Source organism: Protopterus annectens, chromosome 5.part0, assembly GCF_019279795.1.
Source record: "Protopterus annectens isolate FY-2018-M chromosome 5.part0, PAN1.0, whole genome shotgun sequence".
In the NCBI taxonomy this organism is placed as follows: Eukaryota; Metazoa; Chordata; order Ceratodontiformes; family Protopteridae; genus Protopterus; species Protopterus annectens.
Window position 1 is genome coordinate 364441905 of NC_056735.1, and position 23258 is coordinate 364465162.

Here is a 23258-nt window from a genome sequence, read left to right on the forward strand (position 1 = left end):
TATATATATATATATATATATATATATATATATATTATAGATGTGTGTATTTATGTGCGTGTGTATATATATATATATATATATATATATATATATATGCATATATACGTATGCATAATTACTAGGCCTGTTGGTCCTGTTATTTCACCTTTGAAAAACTGTTTTTAGAACTTTTTTCTCCAAAGTTACTTGCTGTTTCAGCATCTTTTGATCTTGTTTTGGATCTAAGCTTGATAGGTTACTGGTGATGAGTGGAGTCATTGTAGGATCTCTGTGGTTTTTTTTTTCCATATGTTACCATTTGACGCTGATGAAGAAGAAATGATACTTGCTCCTTTTAAGTAAAGTGTCATATTTCTGTGGGATTATTTTTCCCTTTTTTGCAGCTTTCTGCTTGTCACTGGTGCATCTCTTTAGGCTTGAATGTCAAGAGTTGCTTCTAATCCTTTGGGCCTAAACTGATAGCGTCTTCAGTTATTTACGAGGGAGAAAGAGAGTTTGAAGCATCCCAGGGTAGCGTCAACACTTGCAGCCATTGAGATGTTTGTCTTAATCTTTACTCATTTACCACCCCATGGCAAAAATGCAGTGATGTAAGGTTAAATATAGTTGTTGGTGCATGGTCATGTTAGTGAAATACTGCTGCATTTCTTATCCCACCCAGTCATTTCATAGGGTTCTGAGCTTACTAGTCAGGATTGCATCCTTCTGAGTCACAAAGCTGACCTCCCTAGAGAATAGTTTATACACTGTATTGTCACTTGAAGAAATAGACTTAAGGTTTTTTAGTGCATTGCTTTCTTCTTGAATATCTGTCTTTACAAAACAGAGGTCCAGTTAGAGAAGATTTGTTTTCTTTCTGGAGTTAATGTTTTGCTGCGAGAACTTTTGGTACGTTTTGGTACTTAAAAAAAAAAAAAAAAAAAAAAAACTATTTGTGGGATAGTTCATAGGTTCATACTAGGCTATCTGCCCAAGGGCATTTATAAGCCTAGCCCATAGTTATGTGGCTTTCGCCACCCCTTTAGTTTGAAGAAAAACTGTGCCTATTATTTTGCTGTGCCTCTGTCAAGCAGTGACACTGAAGTAATCCCTGGGGTATATCTGCGATCTCCCATCCATTGGTCAAGATTCCTCTTCAACAAGGCCAGCGAGGTGCTCTGCCTCACATGTACCGGGATTTTGTTCCACAGCATAGGGAGTCTCTGGGTGATGAATCTGTCCCTCCAGCACGTTCTATTAATAACCGTGTCAAGGTTTAAGTCTCCCGCCCTTGTGGTTCTGAGGGATCTAGATTTTTTGAGGTGAAGCATATTCATCAAATCTGGGTTTAACATGGCCTTATATGTCAGGCACAGGTCACCTCTGAGCAAGCGGTATGCGACTGAATAGAGCTGGAGTTCTTTCAGTCTGGCAGCATAAGACATATTTTTGAGACCCTTTATCCTTTTGGTGAGGAACTTTTGGGGCCTTTCCAGCTGCTGCAGGTGTCGGGTCAGATACATTCCGAATGGGGCATTGTACTCAATCATAGGTCTAATGAGTGATGAGTACAGGGGACGATGACCTCCCTAGATCTAGATGTGAATCCCTTCATGATCAGGTGGGCAATGTAGAAGGTTTTCCTAACTACTTTGGCAACATGAGTGTCAAACGAAAGGTTACTGTCAACCTGGGTCCCCAGATCCCTGATGCTTCTTCTGTGCTCAGTGGATTGCCACCTATATGGTAGCTAGGGGTAACCTTGTTTTTCCCGAAGGGTATGACTATGCATTTCTTGGCGTTTAACTTTAGGCCATGGCTCTGGCACCAGTTATCCGTTTCTGTGAGGCCCTTCTGAAGGATATCTGTGTCAGATGTGTTTTCGACTATGGCGCCCAGTTTGCAGTCATCTGCAAACTTTGTCAGCCATAACCCTCCTGTGTTTGCTTGTACTTCAGAAAAGTAGATGCCGAACAAGAGTGGTCCCAGGACTGAGCCCTGTGGGACACCACTTGTGACAGGCTTTGAGTCTGTCATGGCGCCAGCAACTCTGACCCTGTGGGTTCTGTCACTTAGCTAGTTTGCAACCCATCATGTGATGTATGGGTTTACATTTAAGCTGATGAGTTTTTTGATGATACCTGAGTGGGGTATTGTGTTGAAGGCCTTTGCCAGGTCGAGGTAGGCTGTATGGACTGCCTTGCCCTCATCAATGGCCTTGGTGACTGTTTGAAAAGTCAACCAAGTTTAAGAGGCATGATCTGCCTTTGACAAAGCCAAACTGGGATGGATCCAAAGTCTGCAAGTTCCCTATGTCTTTATTTATGAGTTCCATTATGATCCTCTCCATGGCTTTGCAGATAAGGCTTGTCAAGCTAATGGGACGGTAATTACCAGGGTTGGTGGAGGCACCGCCCTTATGAAGTGGGACCACAGTCGCCGTGCGCCACTCCTTGGGTACTTTTAGTCATTAGTCATTATGACCCAATAGTCATTATTTAAATTGATCAAAATATTTTCTGAGCTTTTTTAGCCGTATTTGTAAGTATTAGTTTCAGTGGAATTACTTCACTGAGAATATGTTAGGGATGGTTGAAGTTTTCATTTTTGTCTGACAGATTACCTTAACTGATGTCTCTTAAGAACTTTTAAGTTACATCCCATGTAGTTGACATTTGTCACATTTATAAGTGAAATACATTAGGAAAAATTGAACAGTAGTTAGTTTTGCTAATTTCTTTATTGGCAGTGGAAAAAGCCTACTGTAATCTTATTTACTAATTAAAATATTTTCAATGTTACATGACATTTAAAAAAACTTAGTTTCAAAAGACAAAAGTCCTCTGGTGTTTTTTTGTGCTGTGCATTTTATGCAAGTTGTACAAAATACTCAAGGTTGTTGCATATCTTTTGCATTCACTGGTGGAGTGGATACTGAAAAAAAGTAATAAGTAGGTAACGTCTGTCTTGATTCATTGGGTGATACAAGGAGGTTGCTGCACTGGTAGACTAATAGCAGAATAATCAGTACTCTCCATTTTGTTTAATGTTTATTTCTTGAAAACATAATTTCTAATAGATTTATTTACTTACTAATATTTGATTACTGTGAAAGTTGATTGGGTATGTGCCTGTTTTCTTTAAAGACCCGGGTCGAAAAGCTCCAAAGTATGAAAACATTTTAAGAACAATTTTACAATCTTGAAAAACAATACAAAAAAACTTTTTCAGTTTAAATAATTATACCAAATTGGACATAATGTGAAAAAATTGGTTGAGTAGATACAATTTGTCAATTTAATATGTAGAGAAATTTTAGCCAGTTTATAAAGAAGTTAACTCAGTATAATACAAACAGGAATTGCAGTGTGAACTAAGATGAAAAAATGGCGTTATGGCATATTTAGTAAGAGAGTCTTCGAAGAGAAATTGATTGAAGTAAAAAAGGGGGGAAGAGTAAGAATGTGTAAGGTATGAATAGGTAATTGTTCATATATAGGGGATAATATTTTACCTTGGGGTTGTGCAAGGATATTTTGCTTAGGAAGTCTTTTGGAATGTTTTTAAAAGACTGGAAGGGAGGATAGTGACCTGATAGATATTCATGTAAGTAGTTCCAGGCCTTAGCAACTTGGTATGAGTACAGATCATGCCTGGCAGATTTAAGAGATTTGTGGATGGAGAGAAATTTTTTGGTCATTGGGTCATAATGACCAGTTGGGAACGTAGTTGTGTAGAATGGTATTTAGTGCTGGACTAGTAGATGGATGCTGTATAAATTTATAGGTGGGAAGAAGCTTGTGTATATGTTAATTGATTATCGGATGTAGATAGCCATTGAAGTTTAAGTAGTTATTTGTATTTGAAATGCAAGGTAATAGTACAAAGTGGTATGCTGCTTCACTTAGAACTGTTATAATATTACAAACTGAAATTATGACCATCCCTCATTTTTAACACATCGCAATATATTCTATCAAATCAAGAGAGACTTGGCTGTGGGTCCAGATGTCCTGTAACAGTATTTTGAGTCAAGTCAGTGATTTTGTTTTGCACTACCTATCGCACTATTTTCATCTGACTGTCAGATAATTATGTCTCTAAAATGAAAACTAGAAAAGGCCACTGGTCTTCCAGTTTAAGGGTGGTGATTCTTGTATTCCCAAAAGCTATATTGAATTAAAATAAGCATCCTTTACTGAAAACTGTGTCTTCTAACTAGTTACTGGAAACTGTTATAGACCAGCACAAGATCTAGTGAGGTCATACTTAATTCATAGCTAGCAAAGTTTTTTACTTAAGTGGCTGATTTAGTAGATAAATTTATTCCCGTAATATTATTTCTTTCTCCCATCCCACTTCCACAGGATCCTGCCTGTTTGCTCCATTGCTTCTGTTCAGCCAGTTTGTTCTGTGGGTCAAGGGCTAAGCATCCTTATCTTTCTGCCCAAGGACCCCCGTTGGTATGATTGTTCCACAGTAGCAAGTGTGTTTGGTTATAGGGATAGACCTACCCTTAGAGATGCTTCTCCTCGGCTCTGTAGTACTATCATTTTAGGAACCATGCATGTCTCCCCACACTGTTCTAGTTCTTGTGCTGCTCTTTGCATTTGTTCCATATACTCCTCTACTACAGCTGCAGCACACAGTGCTCTCACTAGGTATCAGTTAAATGGTGAGCCAGAGAAACCTTCCTCCCTCATCAAGGTTGAACTGACTGCTCAATCCCATCCTCCCATTCCTGTCTACTCCAACACCCATGGGCACTAATCAGACATGGGCTGTATTGGTCACAGTCAGAGCTTCATTCCATTGGGGTAGATTAGATGAATCTTTGACTAAGCCAAGGCATTTAATACTGTAGTGCACAACGCAGTGTTAAGTACCTTAAGTTTATCTTATTGTGAATTCCCTGCATCATCATTTGCATCAAGACCTGACATGGAGAATTGTGTGTCTTGTATTAAAGTTTGAGATGCCATTTCTTTACATTTTTCCTCCTCGTCTAATCAGGATGGATTGTGGCTTGGTGTTCTTTCCGTGACTGCTCCTTGTAGACAGTGTATGTATTGACCAGTCATGGGTTTTGAGATTCATGGATAACACCTAAGGTATCAAACATGATTATTTGTGTTAGGATCATTATGAATTCCAAAGACTAATGGACCTGTACTCTAGCTGTACAAGTAATAATTTGTATTCCCACTAACAAAAATTGGTTATACATCGGGGCAGGGGGTATAACCAGCAATACCTTTATTCTCTCAATAATGAGTTACTGTCCAAGACATTTTATTTTAAAGATCTGTGTATCATTGTTGACTTGGTCAGATCATGCAAAAATGCTGCTGTACAATAAGATCAGTCTTATACACCATATTCTGAAGATACCCTAATATGATGCTTCCTACATATAAATCTCAATTTGAGTGTAGGATAGCATTTTGCATTATTTATATGTGATACTTATAAATGGGAAAAGGTTCAGAAATGTTTGCAGTAAAAAAAAAATTGCTGTAAAATTTCTCATATGAAAGACTTGTCTTTCTAAATTCACACTGTTTATTACAGTATGAATTAGGGGGATTTAATCTTGGCTTTCAGGTGCCATTGCTCTGCTGCTGCAGTTCAACATGAATAGTATCACTTCTAGGAACAGAAAGCTTACAGAAAGGTACAATACCAACACATAAAGTAGGAGCTTTTTCCATAGCAGAGTTGCTGTTTTGACCAAGTCACTTAATAACTTGCATACATTTAGGTCATTGCTAGGCCTGTGAGTTTCTTGAGAGTGGTAGCCCTGTTCACTGAACCACGCAGTAAAGAAATGTTTGTAGGAAATTACTGCTTATTGTTGTATTGGAACAGTTTTATACCCAAGTTTGGGTTGCTTTGGGTTACATTTTAGCACTCATTGTTTTTCTTTGAAAATGTTTAAAAAAAAAAAAAAAAATCCTTGTTAGTCACCAAAAATAGTCTCTGGGACGAAGGTGCATTTTGTAAATGCAATATGAACAGCTTTTACTTGCTGTACACAGATGGCAGTGAAACCACTGAAAACCGCTATTTAAGTACTGCTTTCCACAATTTGAGATTGCTGCAGGTTTAAAGTCATCTACAGAGTAAAAGCAAAGGCAAGTAATTTTTATATTTAGCAGTATTAATGATTGCTTTAACAGCAATATAGACATTCTGTTTAGTTCTGCTTTTGATGTTATTTAATATATTTTGAATACTATGCGGTAGTTCAGTAATAGCAGGCCACTTTTGTTTTTGTAGTTTTATAGCTGTCTTAGCAAAGCGATTGTTTGCTATGTTAAATACAATTTCCTCTGCAGCTGTATCCAACATTCATCAAGATTTATTTTATTTATTATTTTTTAGGCATACGACAATTTAAGCTTGAGTGACCACTTATTACGAGCAGTACTAAACCTTCTACGTAGGGAGGTGTCTGAACATGGGCGTCATTTGCAGCAGTACTTCAATCTGTTTGTCATGTATGCCAACCTAGGTAAGCACTGCAAACTGTCTTAGAAACATTTGGGAATTTGTGACGTAGCTGTATGCACTAGAGTGAGTGCCAAGGTTGTAGTACTTGTGCAACTTCATTTAGGCATCATTTTGTTTATATACATACACAAGTGCGCACACAAGAGTGGATAGGCACTGTTCAGTCATTGTAATTTATTAAAGGTTATGTCACCTGTTGTTGCTTGTTAATGATAAAGTATTGCTCATTTGCTAGTAGTAATGTTACGAAAAATAAATTTGAAATGTTAAAATGTTAAAAATGTAAATATTATGCCTTCTTGATGCCTAGCAATGCTTAGCTTGAACAGAAGCACTGTATTTTGGAACAAGTGGCTGAGCAGTGATAAGCTCTGAAAATGCATTCGAATAAGTATCACTAATTAAGAACAGTATTTTTGTACTTTGATTTATAACAGAAAACAGCATTGCACAGATGCATGCCTTTCTGCAGCTGGATGTTTCTCTCGGTAGCTGTGTGCCCTATAACTAGATTTAGGTCTATAGTTTAAGAAAATACAGTGATCTCATTGTTCAGCGGTACCCGACCCCCAACAGCCTTCCAGTAGATCATGCTGCAACGGCTTTTATTTAACAGTTACAGGACAATACTTTGCAAGTGAATGTAGATACCACTTTCATGGTGAACGTGCTCCTAAACTTTTAAACTTGTAAGCTAATTTGCACTTTACAAGTATTGACAAAATAACTGAATATAGCGTCCTAGTGCTCACTAAGCCAGGGTCAGCAGCTGCATATGACCCTGTCATAGCCCCCCTTCATTCTTTTAGACTAAGAGACTTCCCTCCAGTGACTCCCTTCAGTACTTCTTGTAGTTTGGCGACCCTGTTCCTAAGCAGCGTATTTGGACCCAGGGCTTATAATTCCCTAACAAAAAGATACTTTCAACCCTCTGTCTTACTTACCAGGCTTTTCCCTTGGACTTTCACAGAGTAGTGCATGAAATTCTTATTTGACTGTCAAAAGCTAGTGCAAGTACTTTAACTTGTCTTTATTGTAAAGCCATCCTATACTATTTTTTCCTCTATTCCCGACTTGCCTGTTTAGTGTCTACACTGATACCGTTAGTTTTTATTCTGCAGGCTCATTTCTGCTATTGTTTTGCTAGCTTCAGGTGCTAACCATCTCTATAGCTGCTGTTTCTGCCTGCACCTCTTGCTGTATATCCACTTCCCCCACCTTGCTTCAGGCTGGAATTACAGGATGTACCTGGTAACAGGGATTTTCCTAAGTGCTATCCCTCTCCCCCTCCTTCCCAGTGTCCTCTGTTACTGTAGCAAAGGTAATAAAAGCTACCGATGCCATTTTGGAATCCCCTTCTGCAGTTGGATGTTCCCCTAAGTGAGTGTGTGCCCTATGACATGATGTAAGCCTATAGTTAAGGTACAGTTTACTGCCTTCAGAGTTTAGTTTGCATTTTTATGCATTTTCTCTTTATAATTTCCAACTTGCATTGAATGTATTCAGTTAAAGCATTCATAAGTGTGCTATCTCAGCTAAAGTAAAACTGCTCTTGATATCAGTACTGTGACTCTAAAGTGCTAGCTATTGCAGTGTGTTAGTATGGTCTGGACGATATTATTCTGCTGTCCTTTATTATCAGACAAGTATTTGTACTTTTCTGATGTATTAACACTGCACTTCCCCTAGTATGTGTGCCTAGTAATGGTTCCTTGATTCCAATACTGTGTTTTTAGTCAACATTGCAGTCCACAGTGACCGATATTAGAATTTCCATGATATATGGCTGAAGGTATTAGCATTTTAGTTTGTCCATGCAGTAGTAATGAAATATCTGGTATGTCTGGGTTTGCATATGACCTGCATTAACACTTGCTTGTTTTGGGCTACATAGTTGCAGTTCTGCCTGTCTGAATTGAATGTTATATCCTGTCTAGCTAGGAAGAGTCTCTGTTTCAGTGAGGTCCTTGACATCATTATCCTTATGTTAGTATAATCTCTGTGCTCTAATGTTATTGTATAACTGTTTTTGCTGGGATTATGTTACATCTGTTTCTTATGCAAATTAAAGCCTTGTGCTTATTTTACTTTGTTGTAAATCTCATCCTGGTGATCTTCACCCCCCCCCCCCCCCCGAGCCTAAAATTTTCCATTTTGTATTTACCCTTTTTAACTTTTAAACTTATAAGCTAATTTGCACTTTACAAGTATTGACAAAATAGCTGAATGTAGCATCCTAGCACTCACTAAGCCAGGGGCATCAGCTGCATATGACCCTGTGATAGCCCCCCCCCCCCCGTCATTCTTTCAGACAAACTTCCCTCCAATGACTCCATTCAATACTATTTGTAGTTTGGCATCCCTGTTCCTCATAGTTGTATTTGGACCCAGGGCTTATAATTCCCTAACAAAAGGATACCTTTAACCCCCTGTCCTTATACCAGGCTTTTCCCTTGGACTTTCACAGACTAGTGCATGAAGTTCTTAATTTGACTTTCAAAAGATAGTGCAAGTACTTTAACTCGTCTTATTGTAAAGCCATCTTATACTGTTTTTCCTCTATTCCTGACTTACCTGGTTAGTGTCTACACTGATACTAATGTTTTTTATTCTGCAGGCTCATTTCTGCTATCGCTTTGCTAGCTCCAGGTGCTGCCTGCTCTGTTTGCCATCGCTGCGCTCGGGCTCCCTCCACTCCCCTACCCTACCCCCATTCCCACACACCCCCGGATTGATTTCCTTTATTCCTAAACAGACTCCTCCCCTTCTCCCTTTCCTCCAGTCAGCACTCCACTTGTGATTTTCAATCTCACTTCATCCATTATCTCATCAAGTCTACTTTCTGACTCTTCTACATAAGATTTTCTGTACTTTATCTACAATCTGTCACCCCTGACCTTAACTATAATCTACCTTCTTTACTATGCGTCTAATAAAACCTATCCTTTCTCTCCCTGTCCTGCTAGCTCTGTCACTCCTAGCCCTTTATATCACCTCCTTCCAATCATACCTTCTCACACACAGCCCTTCTCCTGCCTTGCCAGTAATTGAGGACCTGCATCATGACAAACCCACTGTTCACATCTCCCCATACCTTTTCAACATCTCCCCTACTCTACTATTCTCTCTCAGATATTTTCAAACCCACAGCTCTGCTACTACACGCACACACAAACATGTACACATGTGTGTGCGTGTGTGTGTGTGTGTGTGTGTGTGTGTGTGTGTGTGTGTATATATATATATATATATGTCACTCTGTTTTCCAAACTAAGATGTCATACCCTCCATTCCCTTACCCATGTGACAGCGATCCTAATCCAAGCCCAGCCCTTGCCACATTCCCTACCCCACCTCCCCAACAATCTATATTTGACACTTCCCCTAACTCCATACCTGACTCCTATGTGCCACTGAAAAAAAGTACACTAACCCGTCTCATCATGAACGTCCATCTCAGAAGCTTGATAAACAAAGTACATCAATTTTATGCTGCTATTGCACTTTACTCCCCTGATATAGCTGTCATTAGTGAAACTTGGCTTAAGCTTCATATTAAATCTGGAGAATTTCTTCCCAATGGCTGTAACATCCTCAGAACTGATAGAGTATCTAGACATGTGGTGGGATTGCCACTTTGTTTAAAGACCATCTTAAATTGGCACAACTTAACTCTGCTCCACCTGATGTCCGTAGCTCAGAGTTTCAGTAGCATGCCTAGATATGAATAATCAAAAATCCATTATTTTTATAGCTGTCTACCTGCCCACTGCTAATAACCTCCAAAATATTGAAAACATCCTTGAATGGGCCTCTACCAACTTCAGCCATGAAACTATTATACTTGGGAGATTTTAACCTTGACTGGACTACCTGCTCTTCTAGCTCTCCTACTAACTTTATAAACCTGTACAATTTCTTTCAAAAAGTTAACCACACCACATGCATCGACAAACACACCAGCAAGGCAATGCATTCTTGACTGGACTTTAACAAACAAATCCAATATTAGCTATGATGCTGGGTGTCACTCTAAGCAATCACTTCCCTGCCTACTTGATTAGAAAACATACACACAATTCCTGTAACATTTCATTTCGCTACATTCATAATAAAAAACACTTTTCTCCTACCTTATTTAATATTCTTCTTCAACAATATGACTGGGCACTTCTAAAAACTCTTCAATTGGACTGTGCACTACAGTGCTTCAGTAGTTCTTTCCTACAAATACTTAATGATCTAGCCCCAATTAGAAAAATTCATGCCAAATCCAAAAAGCTTCCCTGGTGGTCAAGAGACTATTCATCTACTAAAAAAGGGACAGAGCCTTGTATCTCATTCAGAATAATAGAAGTAAACAAAATCTCATTACCTACCAACAACTTCTAAATCAAACCAAAAAGCTAATTAAACAAGACTAAAAACCTACTTCCAAACAAGTCAGCTAAAATATCAGAAACCAGCCCAAATGTTTGCATAGCCACTCAGTTCAACTCCCATGTTATTAACTCAATTACCTCTCTACTAAACAGAACCCCTGATACGCCTCTGTCCATACCTCAAACCTCCAACAATTCTGTCTCTGAACAGTACGTACCACTCCTCTGGAAAATATCTCACTTCATACCCTTAGATAAAGGCGGTCCCTCTATTGTTGTATCCAACTGCAGACTCATAGCCATTTTTGTCACCACTTGCCAAAATCTTAGAAAAATGTATACACAAAAAGATCTTAGACCACTTTCTGTCAAATAATCTATTATCTAATGCACAACATGGCTTTTGACCTAGGCATAGCACCAGTACAGCTCTAATTAGCTCTGCTAATACCGTAAATCAGCTAGTCTCTGCTACCTTCCTAGATATGTCAAACGCCTTTAACACTGTATCTCATCAAATACTTCTCAATAAACTGGCTTTCTACCACTGCAGCTCTGAAGCTCTAAGCTGGTTATATATGTCAGATAGGAAACAAGCCACTTTATGGGACAATAAACTCTTACCCCCAGCTCCCTATATATGTAGGAGTCCCACAAGGATCTATCCTGGGCCCACTTTTATTCACAACTTTTACCAATGACAAACTCCTCAACAAATCCAGCCTCAATCACACAATATGCTGATGATGCTTCCCTAATCTGCTATGCCCCCTCTATCAAGGAACTCCAAGAAAAAACTCAGGCAAACATCCACAATATTGAAAATGACTTAACAGCCCATCAACCTATACTTAACCTCAATAAACCAAGCTTATGGTGTTCTGTAATACCTCAACAACCACCTATCTCTATTTCCTCCTGCAATGGCACACAAATATAACCCGTTGAACATACACAACCTTTTGGTGTCACAATTGATAGTGGACTTAAGTTTGACAAACCCCTTGCACTAACAATTAAAGAGGTTCGTGTCAAACTGGGTTCTCTCTATAGGGCTAAATCGTATCTTACTGGCCATGCCAGACTCACAACAGCCAGAACCCATATCTTATCTTTCCTGCTTTACAATTCACAAATTTTTACCAGTCTTTGCAAATCTGAACTTAGTAGCCATATCTTGCCATAACAAAATAGCCAAATTTGCCACTAATCAGTCTCAAAGATCTCACCATTGCTCTGCCCTTCTCCGGCTGAACTGGTTAGAGCTCCCTCGCCTGCTTACTCAGACTCGGCTACTAACTGCCCATACCGTCTTATACAAACCTGACAACTGCCCAGCTCTATCTGACCTTGTCCGACCCTACACTAACCTAAAATCTCTTAGGCCTGCTGATAAAGTGTTTTTGAAGGTTAATAAAACCCAAAACTCTCACGGCGTCTCCTTATACTCTCATATCATTAACTTGAGAAAAAAAACAGGCTACTAGCAGCGCAGACCGCAACAGTAGAGTAGAAAACTGCTTTATTGACCCGATAAAAAATATTAAAACCTTAAAGTGCGTTTAATCGCATACACTTTTCGTCACTGGAATAGTAACGTGACTTCTTCAGAAGGCAATACAATCTGTGACTAACAATCAAGTCTTTAAAAAGTAGCGTAACTAGCGTAATCAATCAATTAATATATTCATTTGTACTTTAAAGTAAAACACTCCGTATACATAAAGCTCCCAAAGCACATAGTCATTCTATAAAAATCTAGCAGACATATTTTAATATATTTTGGTTGTTGTTTATTTATATTTATAATTCTTTCTCTAGGATAAACTACTTGATAAAATCAAATACCGTATATATATATATATATATATATATATATATATATATATATATATATATATATATATATTATTATTATACCAGAAGTATGCCAGGGTAAACATCTAAAGCATATAAAGACACACCTATTTACAATTAATTCAGTACCAAAATGGTTTGAAAAACAACTATCAGTATTATATTGGTAAATAAACTATTCAGATTAAAATTCCAACTATATAACAAAATGCAACCATGTCTTTTATTAATTCTGGTTCATGCATAGATTCGCAATATCTATATAGTTAATGCTGTTGGATTTAATAGTCCAGATAAAGTTGTTCATTTTAGTAACCTACAATAAATAAATACTTACTATTTTATATAAGAATATGTACAATATAATATATATAATAAATATAAACAATCGGTGAATGGATAAATACCTTAAAAGTTTACAAGTTTGTAACAAGAAAGGTAGGTAATAACAAAGTATATTAAAAGCTAAAATAAGTGTATGTATAAATGCGTGTGAATAAAAACTACACCGTCATATAAGTATATGTATACTGATTACCTAACCAAGTTCTTAAGCCTTAATATACATTTTATTGACGTCATTTCATTTAGGCCAGGGAATTGGTTGGCATTAGTTTTTAGCTGCCAGATAAGTTCCTTCTCTTCTAGCTTAAGTGGTTGGTATTCTCCCCTAGGGTCATCTCTAACTTGGTCAATGACTTTAAATTTAAACTTGTGTCCAGGGTTCTCTGAACAATGTCTGGCTAAAGCATTTTCTAATTTTCCTTTTCTGATACTGTAGATGTGTTCATATATTCTCTCCTGTAATTTTCTATCAGTTTTTCCTATGTAGTAGGCTGTGCAGATCTCACATTTGGCCTTATAGACCACCTTTTTACTACTACAGTTGTATTTGTTCTTAATCTTGTAGGTTATGTTTCTAATGGTAAACTGGTTACCCTCAGCAATGTGTTTACACATATTACACATGTAGCATTTGGACATTCCAGGGTTGATTGGTAACTTAAAGCATCTCATCTGTAGAATTTCTGTAAAGTTCGGGCCCCTCCTATAAGTAGTTTTGGGCTTATCTGGCATTTTATTTCTTAAATTGTTATCCATTATTAGAAGGTCCCAGTTTTTATTTAAAATATTTTTAATGTCATTAGAGTCAAGGTTAAAGCAAAGGATGATACTACAGGTGTACGTAAATGGGTTCCTATTAGATAATTCAATGGAATTATTCATTATTTCCATCTGGTTACCTCCCAATAATGGTACGTATCTACCTGTTGATCTTTTTGATCTTACTTCCATGACAAGTTCCGAAATGAGCTCTTTAGGGTAACCCCTTTGCAAAAAGAATTTCGTTAGGAGATTGCATTCAGCTAGAAAGTCAACCTCACTTGTTGTCATCCTAGCCGCCCTGACTAGCTGACCTTTGACAACGGACTTTTTCTGATAAGTAGGGTGGCAACTTTCATAGTGAAGGAACATATTGGAATAGGTTTCCTTTCTAAAAATTTTTGAGGTGTACTTTCTATTAGGGAAATCTTTAACCAGTTTGACGTCTAGATAGTCTATAGAATCAATGCTACTCTTATGTGTAAATGTAAGGAAGTCAGTACTAGTATTGAAAGATTCTATGAGCTGCTCTAATTCGGCGTGAGTGCCTGCAAATAATAAAAATAAATCGTCGAGGAATCTTGTATAGAACAAAATTTTATCCGCAAACGAGTTGTTCTGTAGTACAAAGTTCCTCTCCCAAAATGCCATGACCAAATTTGCGAGGCTCGCTCCACAGAGGGAACCCATCGCCACACCAATTTTTTGATGGTAAATTTCCTTGTCGAACATGATGAAATTGTATGATAGAACCAAATCTATTAGGTCCCCGACAAGGTAAATTTCGTTGGTTGGTGCTCCTGACCTTAATAGCATAAGAGTTACCCATTCTCTCGCTATATCATGAGGAATGCATAAATATAGGTCTTTCACATCGACAGTAATGAAAAACGCTGTTGGATCAAAAGGAAGACTATTAATTGAACGGAGGAACGACCAAGAATCCTTGGAAATCTGCTTTTCCTCTGATGTATTTCTGTAAAATTTTATCGATTACTTTAGAGCAAGTATATGTTGAACTGTTCCTGCCATCAACAAGAGGTCTCATTGGAGGATTCTCTAAGTCCTTATGTATTTTAGGTACTCCAAAAAGTACTGGTGTTTTCACTGTTGGTTGCAGGAGATAATTGTACATATCCTTCTCAATACGCCCCTCAATATAAAGATCTTCAAGCGTGGTTTTAACCATACGGTAGGCAGAATTCATTTCATTAATGGATGACTTCGAGTATGTGTCGCTACCTAGTATCAGTGCCATTTTTTCATTATAGTCACTATTGAACATGATAACAAGACCTCCACCTTTATCAGGCTTCATAATCTTGATAGGTGCTTGCCTAAGTTCAGTCAACAGTTCTCTTTCTTCCCTTGAGATGTTGTAATTATAACCACGTTTTATTTCTTTCAAATTTCTTAAGTCAATTTCCATTACTTTTTCAAAAAGGCTTTGTGTTGGATGTAAAGGGGGGTTGTACACGCTTGGGACAAAATAGTCATTCTCTTTATTAAAGTCACTCCCCATCAATATTAATAGGTTAAGTTTTCTAGTGAACAGTTTTAGGTCTATTAATGTTTCCGCCAAGTTGAACCTGGATGATGGTACAAATGTTAGACCCCTACTTAACAATTCAGCCGTTTCACTAGAGATGGCCAAGTTAGTATAGTTATATATCTTGAAATCATTCATAGAGTTGGGGATGACAGAGAGTGTGGCCGGGTTGTCAAATAAACTTGTGTTGATCAAGTCCCCGGTTACCATTTTGTTCTCTTGTTCCTCGTCGACCTCCTGGGTTGGAAAGGAGGTCTCGAGGCTGTCCCGTGAAAATTTTGGCTTTGGTCAGTTTTTGATTTTCTATTATTATTGTTTTGACCCCCTTCATAATCAAAGTTATTTTGTCCTATACAATTATGTTGTTGTATAAGTCTTTCACTTCTTCTAATACCATTAGTGGTATCAGGGGGTAAAATGTGTTCCGTGTTCTCCCCAATTTCTAAATCCTGCACTTCATGCGGAATTACCCCTCCAGGTATGTGTTCTATATTCTGGGCAGCCCTATTTTCTTGGTCTTTGTAACATTCATTTTATTCAAGTGGTCATCGATACTTAAGAAACATCTATCGTATTCATACTGATATCTCAGGAAAGCACTATCAGTTCTGATTGACTTATCAAGTTCTGCTAGGTCTTTAAGTAAATCATTCACTAAATCCTGGTAGTGGATACAAAACACTTCAAGAAGTTCCAATCCTTGTTTGTCAAAGAGGGAAATGAGTGCATTATAAAACGCAGAACCCTCGATTAGGAATGCAGGAAATTGCTAGTGCCTTAAGCCTTTCGGCACTATTTTCAATTTAATGCATTCCTTAAAGTAGGCAATTTCCAACTGCAACTTGCGGACTTTATAAAGGTTTTCATCAAATAAATTCAATTTGGTATTGATATCATTTCTTACCTCTTGAATAGAGGCTGTATTATCATTCACAGGAACCCCAGAGAAAGAAAAAGGTCTCTGCACCCAAACGTTAAGGGATTCAATAGTCAGTACATCGCAGCTCCGTTGTTCAACTCCAGCTACGTCTTCTCTCAGACCTTGTGTACGGTTAAAGCCATTCAGCTGTATATTGGCGTGTACATTAGGTTGGGAGCTCGTGTTTATTGGTAATCCAACAACTCTCGCCCCTGGGATAGGCGAGGAATTTCTCGGTCCTTGTGTTGCCTCATCCATCCGTTCGGATAGTCGGTCAACTTTTTGCGTTAAAAGTTCGATCAAGGCTGTGAGGTTTCCCTCATTCTCCCCATTACTCGTCAAGTTGACTGCTGAGCCGCTAGGTGGTTCTGGATCCATGAACAAGTATCCTCGGAAAACGAACAACACCACAAACTTGAGAAAAAAACAGGCTACTAGCAGCGCAGACCGCAACAGTAGAGTAGAAAACTGCTTTATTGACCCGATAAAAAATATTAAAACCTTAAAGTGCGTTTAATCGCATACTCTCGTATACATAAAGCTCCCAAAGCACATAGTCATTCTATAAAAATCTAGCAGACATATTTTAATATATTTTTATATATTTAAATCCAACAGCATTAACTATATAGATATTGCGAATCTATGCATGAACCAGAATTAATAATAGACATGGTTGCATTTTGTTATATAGTTTGAATTTGAATAGTTTATTTACCAATATAATACTGATAGTTGTTTTTCAAACCATTTTGGTACTGAATTAATTGTAAATAGGTGTGTCTTTATATGCTTTAGATGTTTACCCTGGCATACTTTTGGTATAATAATATATATATATATATATATATATATATATATATATATATATACGGTATTTGATTTTATCAAGTAGTTTATCCTAGAGAAAGAATTATAAATATAAATAAACAACAACCAAAATATATTAAAATATGTCTGCTAGATTTTTATAGAATGACTATGTGCTTTGGGAGCTTTATGTATACGGAGTGTTTTACTTTAAAGTACAAATGAATATATTAATTGATTGATTACGCTAGTTACGCTACTTTTTAAAGACTTGATTGTTAGTCACAGATTGTATTGCCTTCTGAAGAAGTCACGTTACTATTCCAGTGACGAAAAGTGTATGCGATTAAACGCACTTTAAGGTTTTAATATTTTTTATCGGGTCAATAAAGCAGTTTTCTACTCTACTGTTGCGGTCTGCGCTGATAGTAGCCTGTTTTTTTCTCAAGTTTGTGGTGGTGATCGTTTTCCGAGGATACTTGTTCATGGATCCAGAACCACCTAGCGGCTCAGCAGTCAACTTGACGAGTAATGGGGAGAATGAGGGAAACCTCACAGCCTTGATCGAACTTTTAACGCAAAAAGTTGACCGACTATCCGAACGGATGGATGAGGCAACACAAGGACCGAGAAATTCCTCGCCTATCCCAGGGGCGAGAGTTGTTGGATTACCAATAAACACGAGCTCCAAACCTAATGTACACGCTAATATACAGCTGAATGGCTTTAACCGTACACAAGGTCTGAGAGAAGACGTAGCTGGAGTTGAACAACGGAGCTGCGATGTACGGACTATTGAATCCCTTAACGTTTGGGTGCAGAGACCTTTTTCTTTCTCTGGGGTTCCTGTGAATGATAATACAGCCTCTATTCAAGAGGTAAGAAATGATATCAATACCAAATTGAATTTATTTGATGAAAACCTTTATAAAGTCTGCAAGTTGCAGTTGGAAATTGCCTACTTTAAGGAATGCATTAAATTGAAAATAGTGCCGAAAGGCTTAAGGCACTAGCAATTTCCTGCATTCCTAATCGAGGGTTCTGCATTTTATAATGCACTCATTTCCCTCTTTGACAAACAAGGATTGGAACTTCTTGAAGTGTTTTGTATCCACTACCAGGATTTAGTGAATGATTTACTTAAAGACCTAGCAGAACTTGATAAGTCAATCAGAACTGATAGTGCTTTCCTGAGATATCAGTATGAATACGATAGATGTTTCTTAAGTATCGATGACCACTTGAATAAAATGAATGTTACAAAGACCAAGAAAATTAAACGTGACTTAAAAGATTATAGTGAGGGGAAGGCTTACCCCCACCCCCAACTGGCCCAGCAAACAAATAGGGCTGCCCAGAATATAGAACACGTACCTGGAGGGGTAATTCCGCATGAAGTGCAGGATTTAGAAATTGGGGAGAACACGGAACACATTTTACCCCCTGATACCACTAATGGTATTAGAAGAAGTGAAAGACTTATACAACAACATAATTGTATAGGACAAAATAACTTTGATTATGAAGGGGGTCAAAACAATAATAATAGAAAATCAAAAACTGACCAAAGCCAAAATTTTCAAGGGACAGCCTCGAGACCTCCTTTCCAACCCAGGAGGTCGACGAGGAACAAGAGAACAAAATGGTAACCGGGGACTTGATCAACACAAGTTTATTTGACAACCCGGCCACACACACTGTCATCCCCAACTCTATGAATGATTTCAAGATATATAACTATACTAACTTGGCCATCTCTAGTGAAACGGCTGAATTGTTAAGTAGGGGTCTAACATTTGTACCATCATCCAGGTTCAACTTGGCGGAAACATTAATAGACCTAAAACTGTTCACTAGAAAACTTAACCTATTAATATTGATGGGGAGTGACTTTAATAAAGAGAATGACTATTTTGTCCCAAGCGTGTATAACCCCCCTTTACATCCAACACTAAGCCTTTTTGAAAAAGTAATGGAAATTGACTTAAGAAATTTGAAAGAAATAAAACGTGGTTATAATTACAACATCTCAAGGGAAGAAAGAGAACTGTTGACTGAACTTAGGCAAGCACCTATCAGGATTATGAAGCCTGATAAAGGTGGAGGTCTTGTTATCATGTTCAATAGTGACTATAATGAAAAAATGGCACTGATACTAGGTAGCGACACATATTCAAAGTCATCCATTAATGAAATGAATTCTGCCTACCGTATGGTTAAAACCACGCTTGAAGATCTTTATATTGAGGGGCGTATTGAGAAGGATATGTACAATTATCTCCTGCAACCAACAGTGAAAACACCAGTACTTTTTGGAGTACCTAAAATACATAAGGACTTAGAGAATCCTCCAATGAGACCTCTTGTTGATGGCAGGAACAGTTCAACATATACTTGCTCTAAAGTAATCGATAAAATTTTACAGAAATACATCAAAGAGGAAAAACAGATTTCCAAGGATTCTTGGTCGTTCCTCCGTTCAATTAATAGTCTTCCTTTTGATCCAACAGCGTTTTTCATTACTGTCTATGTGAAAGACCTATATTCATGCATTCCTCATGATATAGCGAGAGAATGGGTAACTCTTATGCTATTAAGGTCAGGAGCACCAACCAACGAAATTTACCTTGTCGGGGACCTAATAGATTTGGTTCTATCATACAATTTCATCATGTTCGACAAGGAAATTTACCATCAAAAAATTGGTGTGGCGATGGGTTCCTCCTGCGGAGCGAGCCTCCCAAATTTGGTCATGGCATTTTGGGAGAGGAACTTTGTACTACAGAACAACTTGTTTGCGGATAAAATTTTGTTCTATACAAGATTCCTCAACTATTTATTTTTATTATTTGCGGGCACTCACGCCGAATTAGAGCAGCTCATAGAATCTTTCAATACTAGTACTGACTTCCTTACATTTACACATAAGAGTAGCATTGATTCTATAGACTATCTAGACGTCAAACTGGTTAAAGATTTCCCTAATAGAAAGTACACCTCAAACATTTTTAGAAAGGAAACATATTCCAATATGTTCCTTCACTATGAAAGTTGCCACCCTACTTATCAGAAAAAGTCCGTTGTCAAAGGTCAGTTAGTCAGGGCGGCTAGGATGACAACAAGTGAGGTTGACTTTCTAGCTGAATGCAATCTCCTAACGAAATTCTTTTTGCCAAAGGGGTTACCCTAAAGAGCTCATTTCGGAACTTGTCATGGAAGTAAGATCAAAAAGATCAACAGGTAGATGCGTACCATTATTGGGAGGTAACCAGATGGAAATAATGAATAATTCCATTGAATTATCTAATAGGAACCCATTTACGTACACCTGTACTATCATCCTTTGCTTTAACCTTGACTCTAATGACATTAAAAATATTTTAAATAAAAACTGGGACCTTCTAATAATGGATAACAATTTAAGAAATAAAATGCCAGATAAGCCCAAAACTACTTATTGGAGGGGCCCGAACTTTAAAGAAATTCTACAGATGAGATGCTTTTAAGTTACCAATCAACCCTGGAATGTCCAAATGCTACATGTGTAATATGTGTAAACACATTGCTGAGGGTAACCAGTTTACCATTAGAAACATAACCTACAAGATTAAGAACAAATACAACTGTAGCAGTAAAAAGGTGGTCTATAAGGCCAAATGTGAGATCTGCGCAGCCTACTACATAGGAAAAACTGATAGAAAATTACAGGAGAGAATATATGAACACATCTACAGTATCAGAAAAGGAAAATTAGAAAATGCTTTAGCCAGACATTGTTCAGAGAACCCTGGACACAAGTTTAAATTTAAAGTCATTGACCAAGTTAGAGATGACCCTAGGGGAGAATACCAACCACTTAAGCTAGAAGAGAAGGAACTTATCTGGCAGCTAAAAACTAATGCCAACCAATTCCCTGGCCTAAATGAAATGACGTCAATAAAATGTATATTAAGGCTTAAGAACTTGGTTAGGTAATCAGTATACATATACTTATATGACGGTGTAGTTTTTATTCACACGCATTTATACATACACTTATTTTAACTTTTAACATACTTTGTTATTACCTACCTTTCTTGTTACAAACTTGTAAACTTTTAAGGTATTTATCCATTCACCGATTGTTTATATTTATTATATATATTAGATTGTACATATTCTTATATAAAATAGTAAGTATTTATTTATTGTAGGTTACTAAAATGAACAACTTTATCTGGACTATTAAATCCAACAGCATTAACTATATAGATATTGCGAATCTATGCATGAACCAGAATTAATAAAAGAAATGGTTGCATTTTGTTATATAGTTTGAATTTTAATCTGAATAGTTTATTTACCAATATAATACTGATAGTTGTTTTTCAAACCATTTTGGTACTGAATTAATTGTAAATAGGTGTGTCTTTATATGCTTTAGATGTTTACCCTGGCATACTTTTGGTATAATAATATATATATATATATATATATATATATATATATATATATATATATATATATATATATATATACGGTTTTTGATTTTATCAAGTAGTTTATCCTAGAGAAAGAATTATAAATATAAATAAACAACAACCAAAATATATTAAAATATGTCTGCTAGATTTTTATAGAATGACTGTGCTTTGGGAGCTTTATGTATACGGAGTGTTTTACTTTAAAGTACAAATGAATATATTAATTGATTGATTACGCTAGTTACGCTACTTTTTAAAGACTTGATTGTTAGTCACAGATTGTATTGCCTTCTGAAGAAGTCACGTTACTATTCCAGTGACGAAAAGTGTATGCGATTAAACGCACTTTAAGGTTTTAATATTTTTTATCTGGTCAATAAAGCAGTTTTCTACTCTACTGTTGCGGTCTGCGCTGCTAGTAGCCTGGTTTTTTCTCAAGTTTGTGGTGGTGTTCGTTTTCCGAGGATACTCTCATATCATTGCCAACACTGGAATTCTCAACTCAGCATATTCTGTCCATCAGTGATAAACATTCATTTAAACAGTTCTTAAAGGAATAGTTCACCAAATATAGGCTTTGCTCATGCTCTCTACCAGGCTAACTAATTTAACCCCCTTACTGTCCAACTTCCTTCTCTCCACCACCCATTGTCAATATTTCTTGGCAATTGAGCCTTCTTAGCTTCAGTTTGTGATATTTTTATCCTGAAAAAAAATGTTTTTGTTTTGTCTGTATGAATAGTAAAAGCTTATTGTACTACCATTTTTATGTGATTTTAGATACAATGTCAAGGAACTTGAGTTTGAGCTCCTATTCTAATTGTCATTATGTACAAATGTATAATTTATGTAATCCTCTTTGGAGTTTTTCTCCCCAAGTCGCTGCAGAAAACAGGCTTCTGGCCCAGTCTGACACTACCCAGCTATCAAATGTAAATAAATAAATGTTGTTTCACACATGGATATTAGTCTTGCAGCAAAACATGGCAGCTTGGGATATTTTGTGTCTGTCTAGTAATAAAATATTCCAGTGTTTGCAGCACTGAATTTATTCTTCAGTACCAAATCACACCGTAAATTAATAATTTCCCATGGATCCTTGTTACTTCACATGGCTTTGTAGAATTGTTTTTTTCTTGTATATTGCAGTATGTTTCTCAAAATGTCTGAAGTCAGCAGACCTATTAAATTCATGTTGCAGTGCTATAATTTTGCTACTGTATTGTGAATGTCTTCATTAGCTAGCTGAGACTTCATGGTTGGATAATCCAAACAGACTTTGTTTTTTTTTCCCATAGTTCAGTCTTGGTCATGAAAGCATAAATGCTGTCATTGAGCTCTGCCACCACCCTGTTTCATCTTTGTATCTTTTTTTAAAACTGAATTTTAAGTGTTTCAAAACTTACCTTTGCCACAATAGCATATGATGCATAAACTACCAACAGTACTTTCACCCATCAACAATTTTTGTTGCTTTACTTTTTATAAAATTAAACTATTTTTAAAGTCTGTATTTTCCTTGCATTTCATTTAAGCATGTGTAAACAGTGTGCTTTGACATCAGTGGTGTCAGTGTAGAAGTTGCATCCATGAACTTTAATGGGCGCACTACTGAGCATGTGCAAAGGTGCCCCATTGAAGTCTGTGAAAACACAGCACACTATCTCAAGGTGACATTA

The 23258-nt window shown here is 37.1% G+C and overlaps 1 protein-coding gene across 1 annotated transcript in view; it reads left to right on the forward strand.

Moving 5' to 3' along the window:
• Window positions 1–23258, forward strand: part of USP9X (ubiquitin specific peptidase 9 X-linked) — a 5037693-nt gene that overhangs the window by 4590772 nt on the left and 423663 nt on the right. Inside the window, exon 41 of the mRNA XM_044071835.1 lies at window positions 6367–6496. Coding sequence (XP_043927770.1) covers window positions 6367–6496 — 130 coding nt within the window. The remainder of the gene's footprint in view (window positions 1–6366; window positions 6497–23258) is intronic.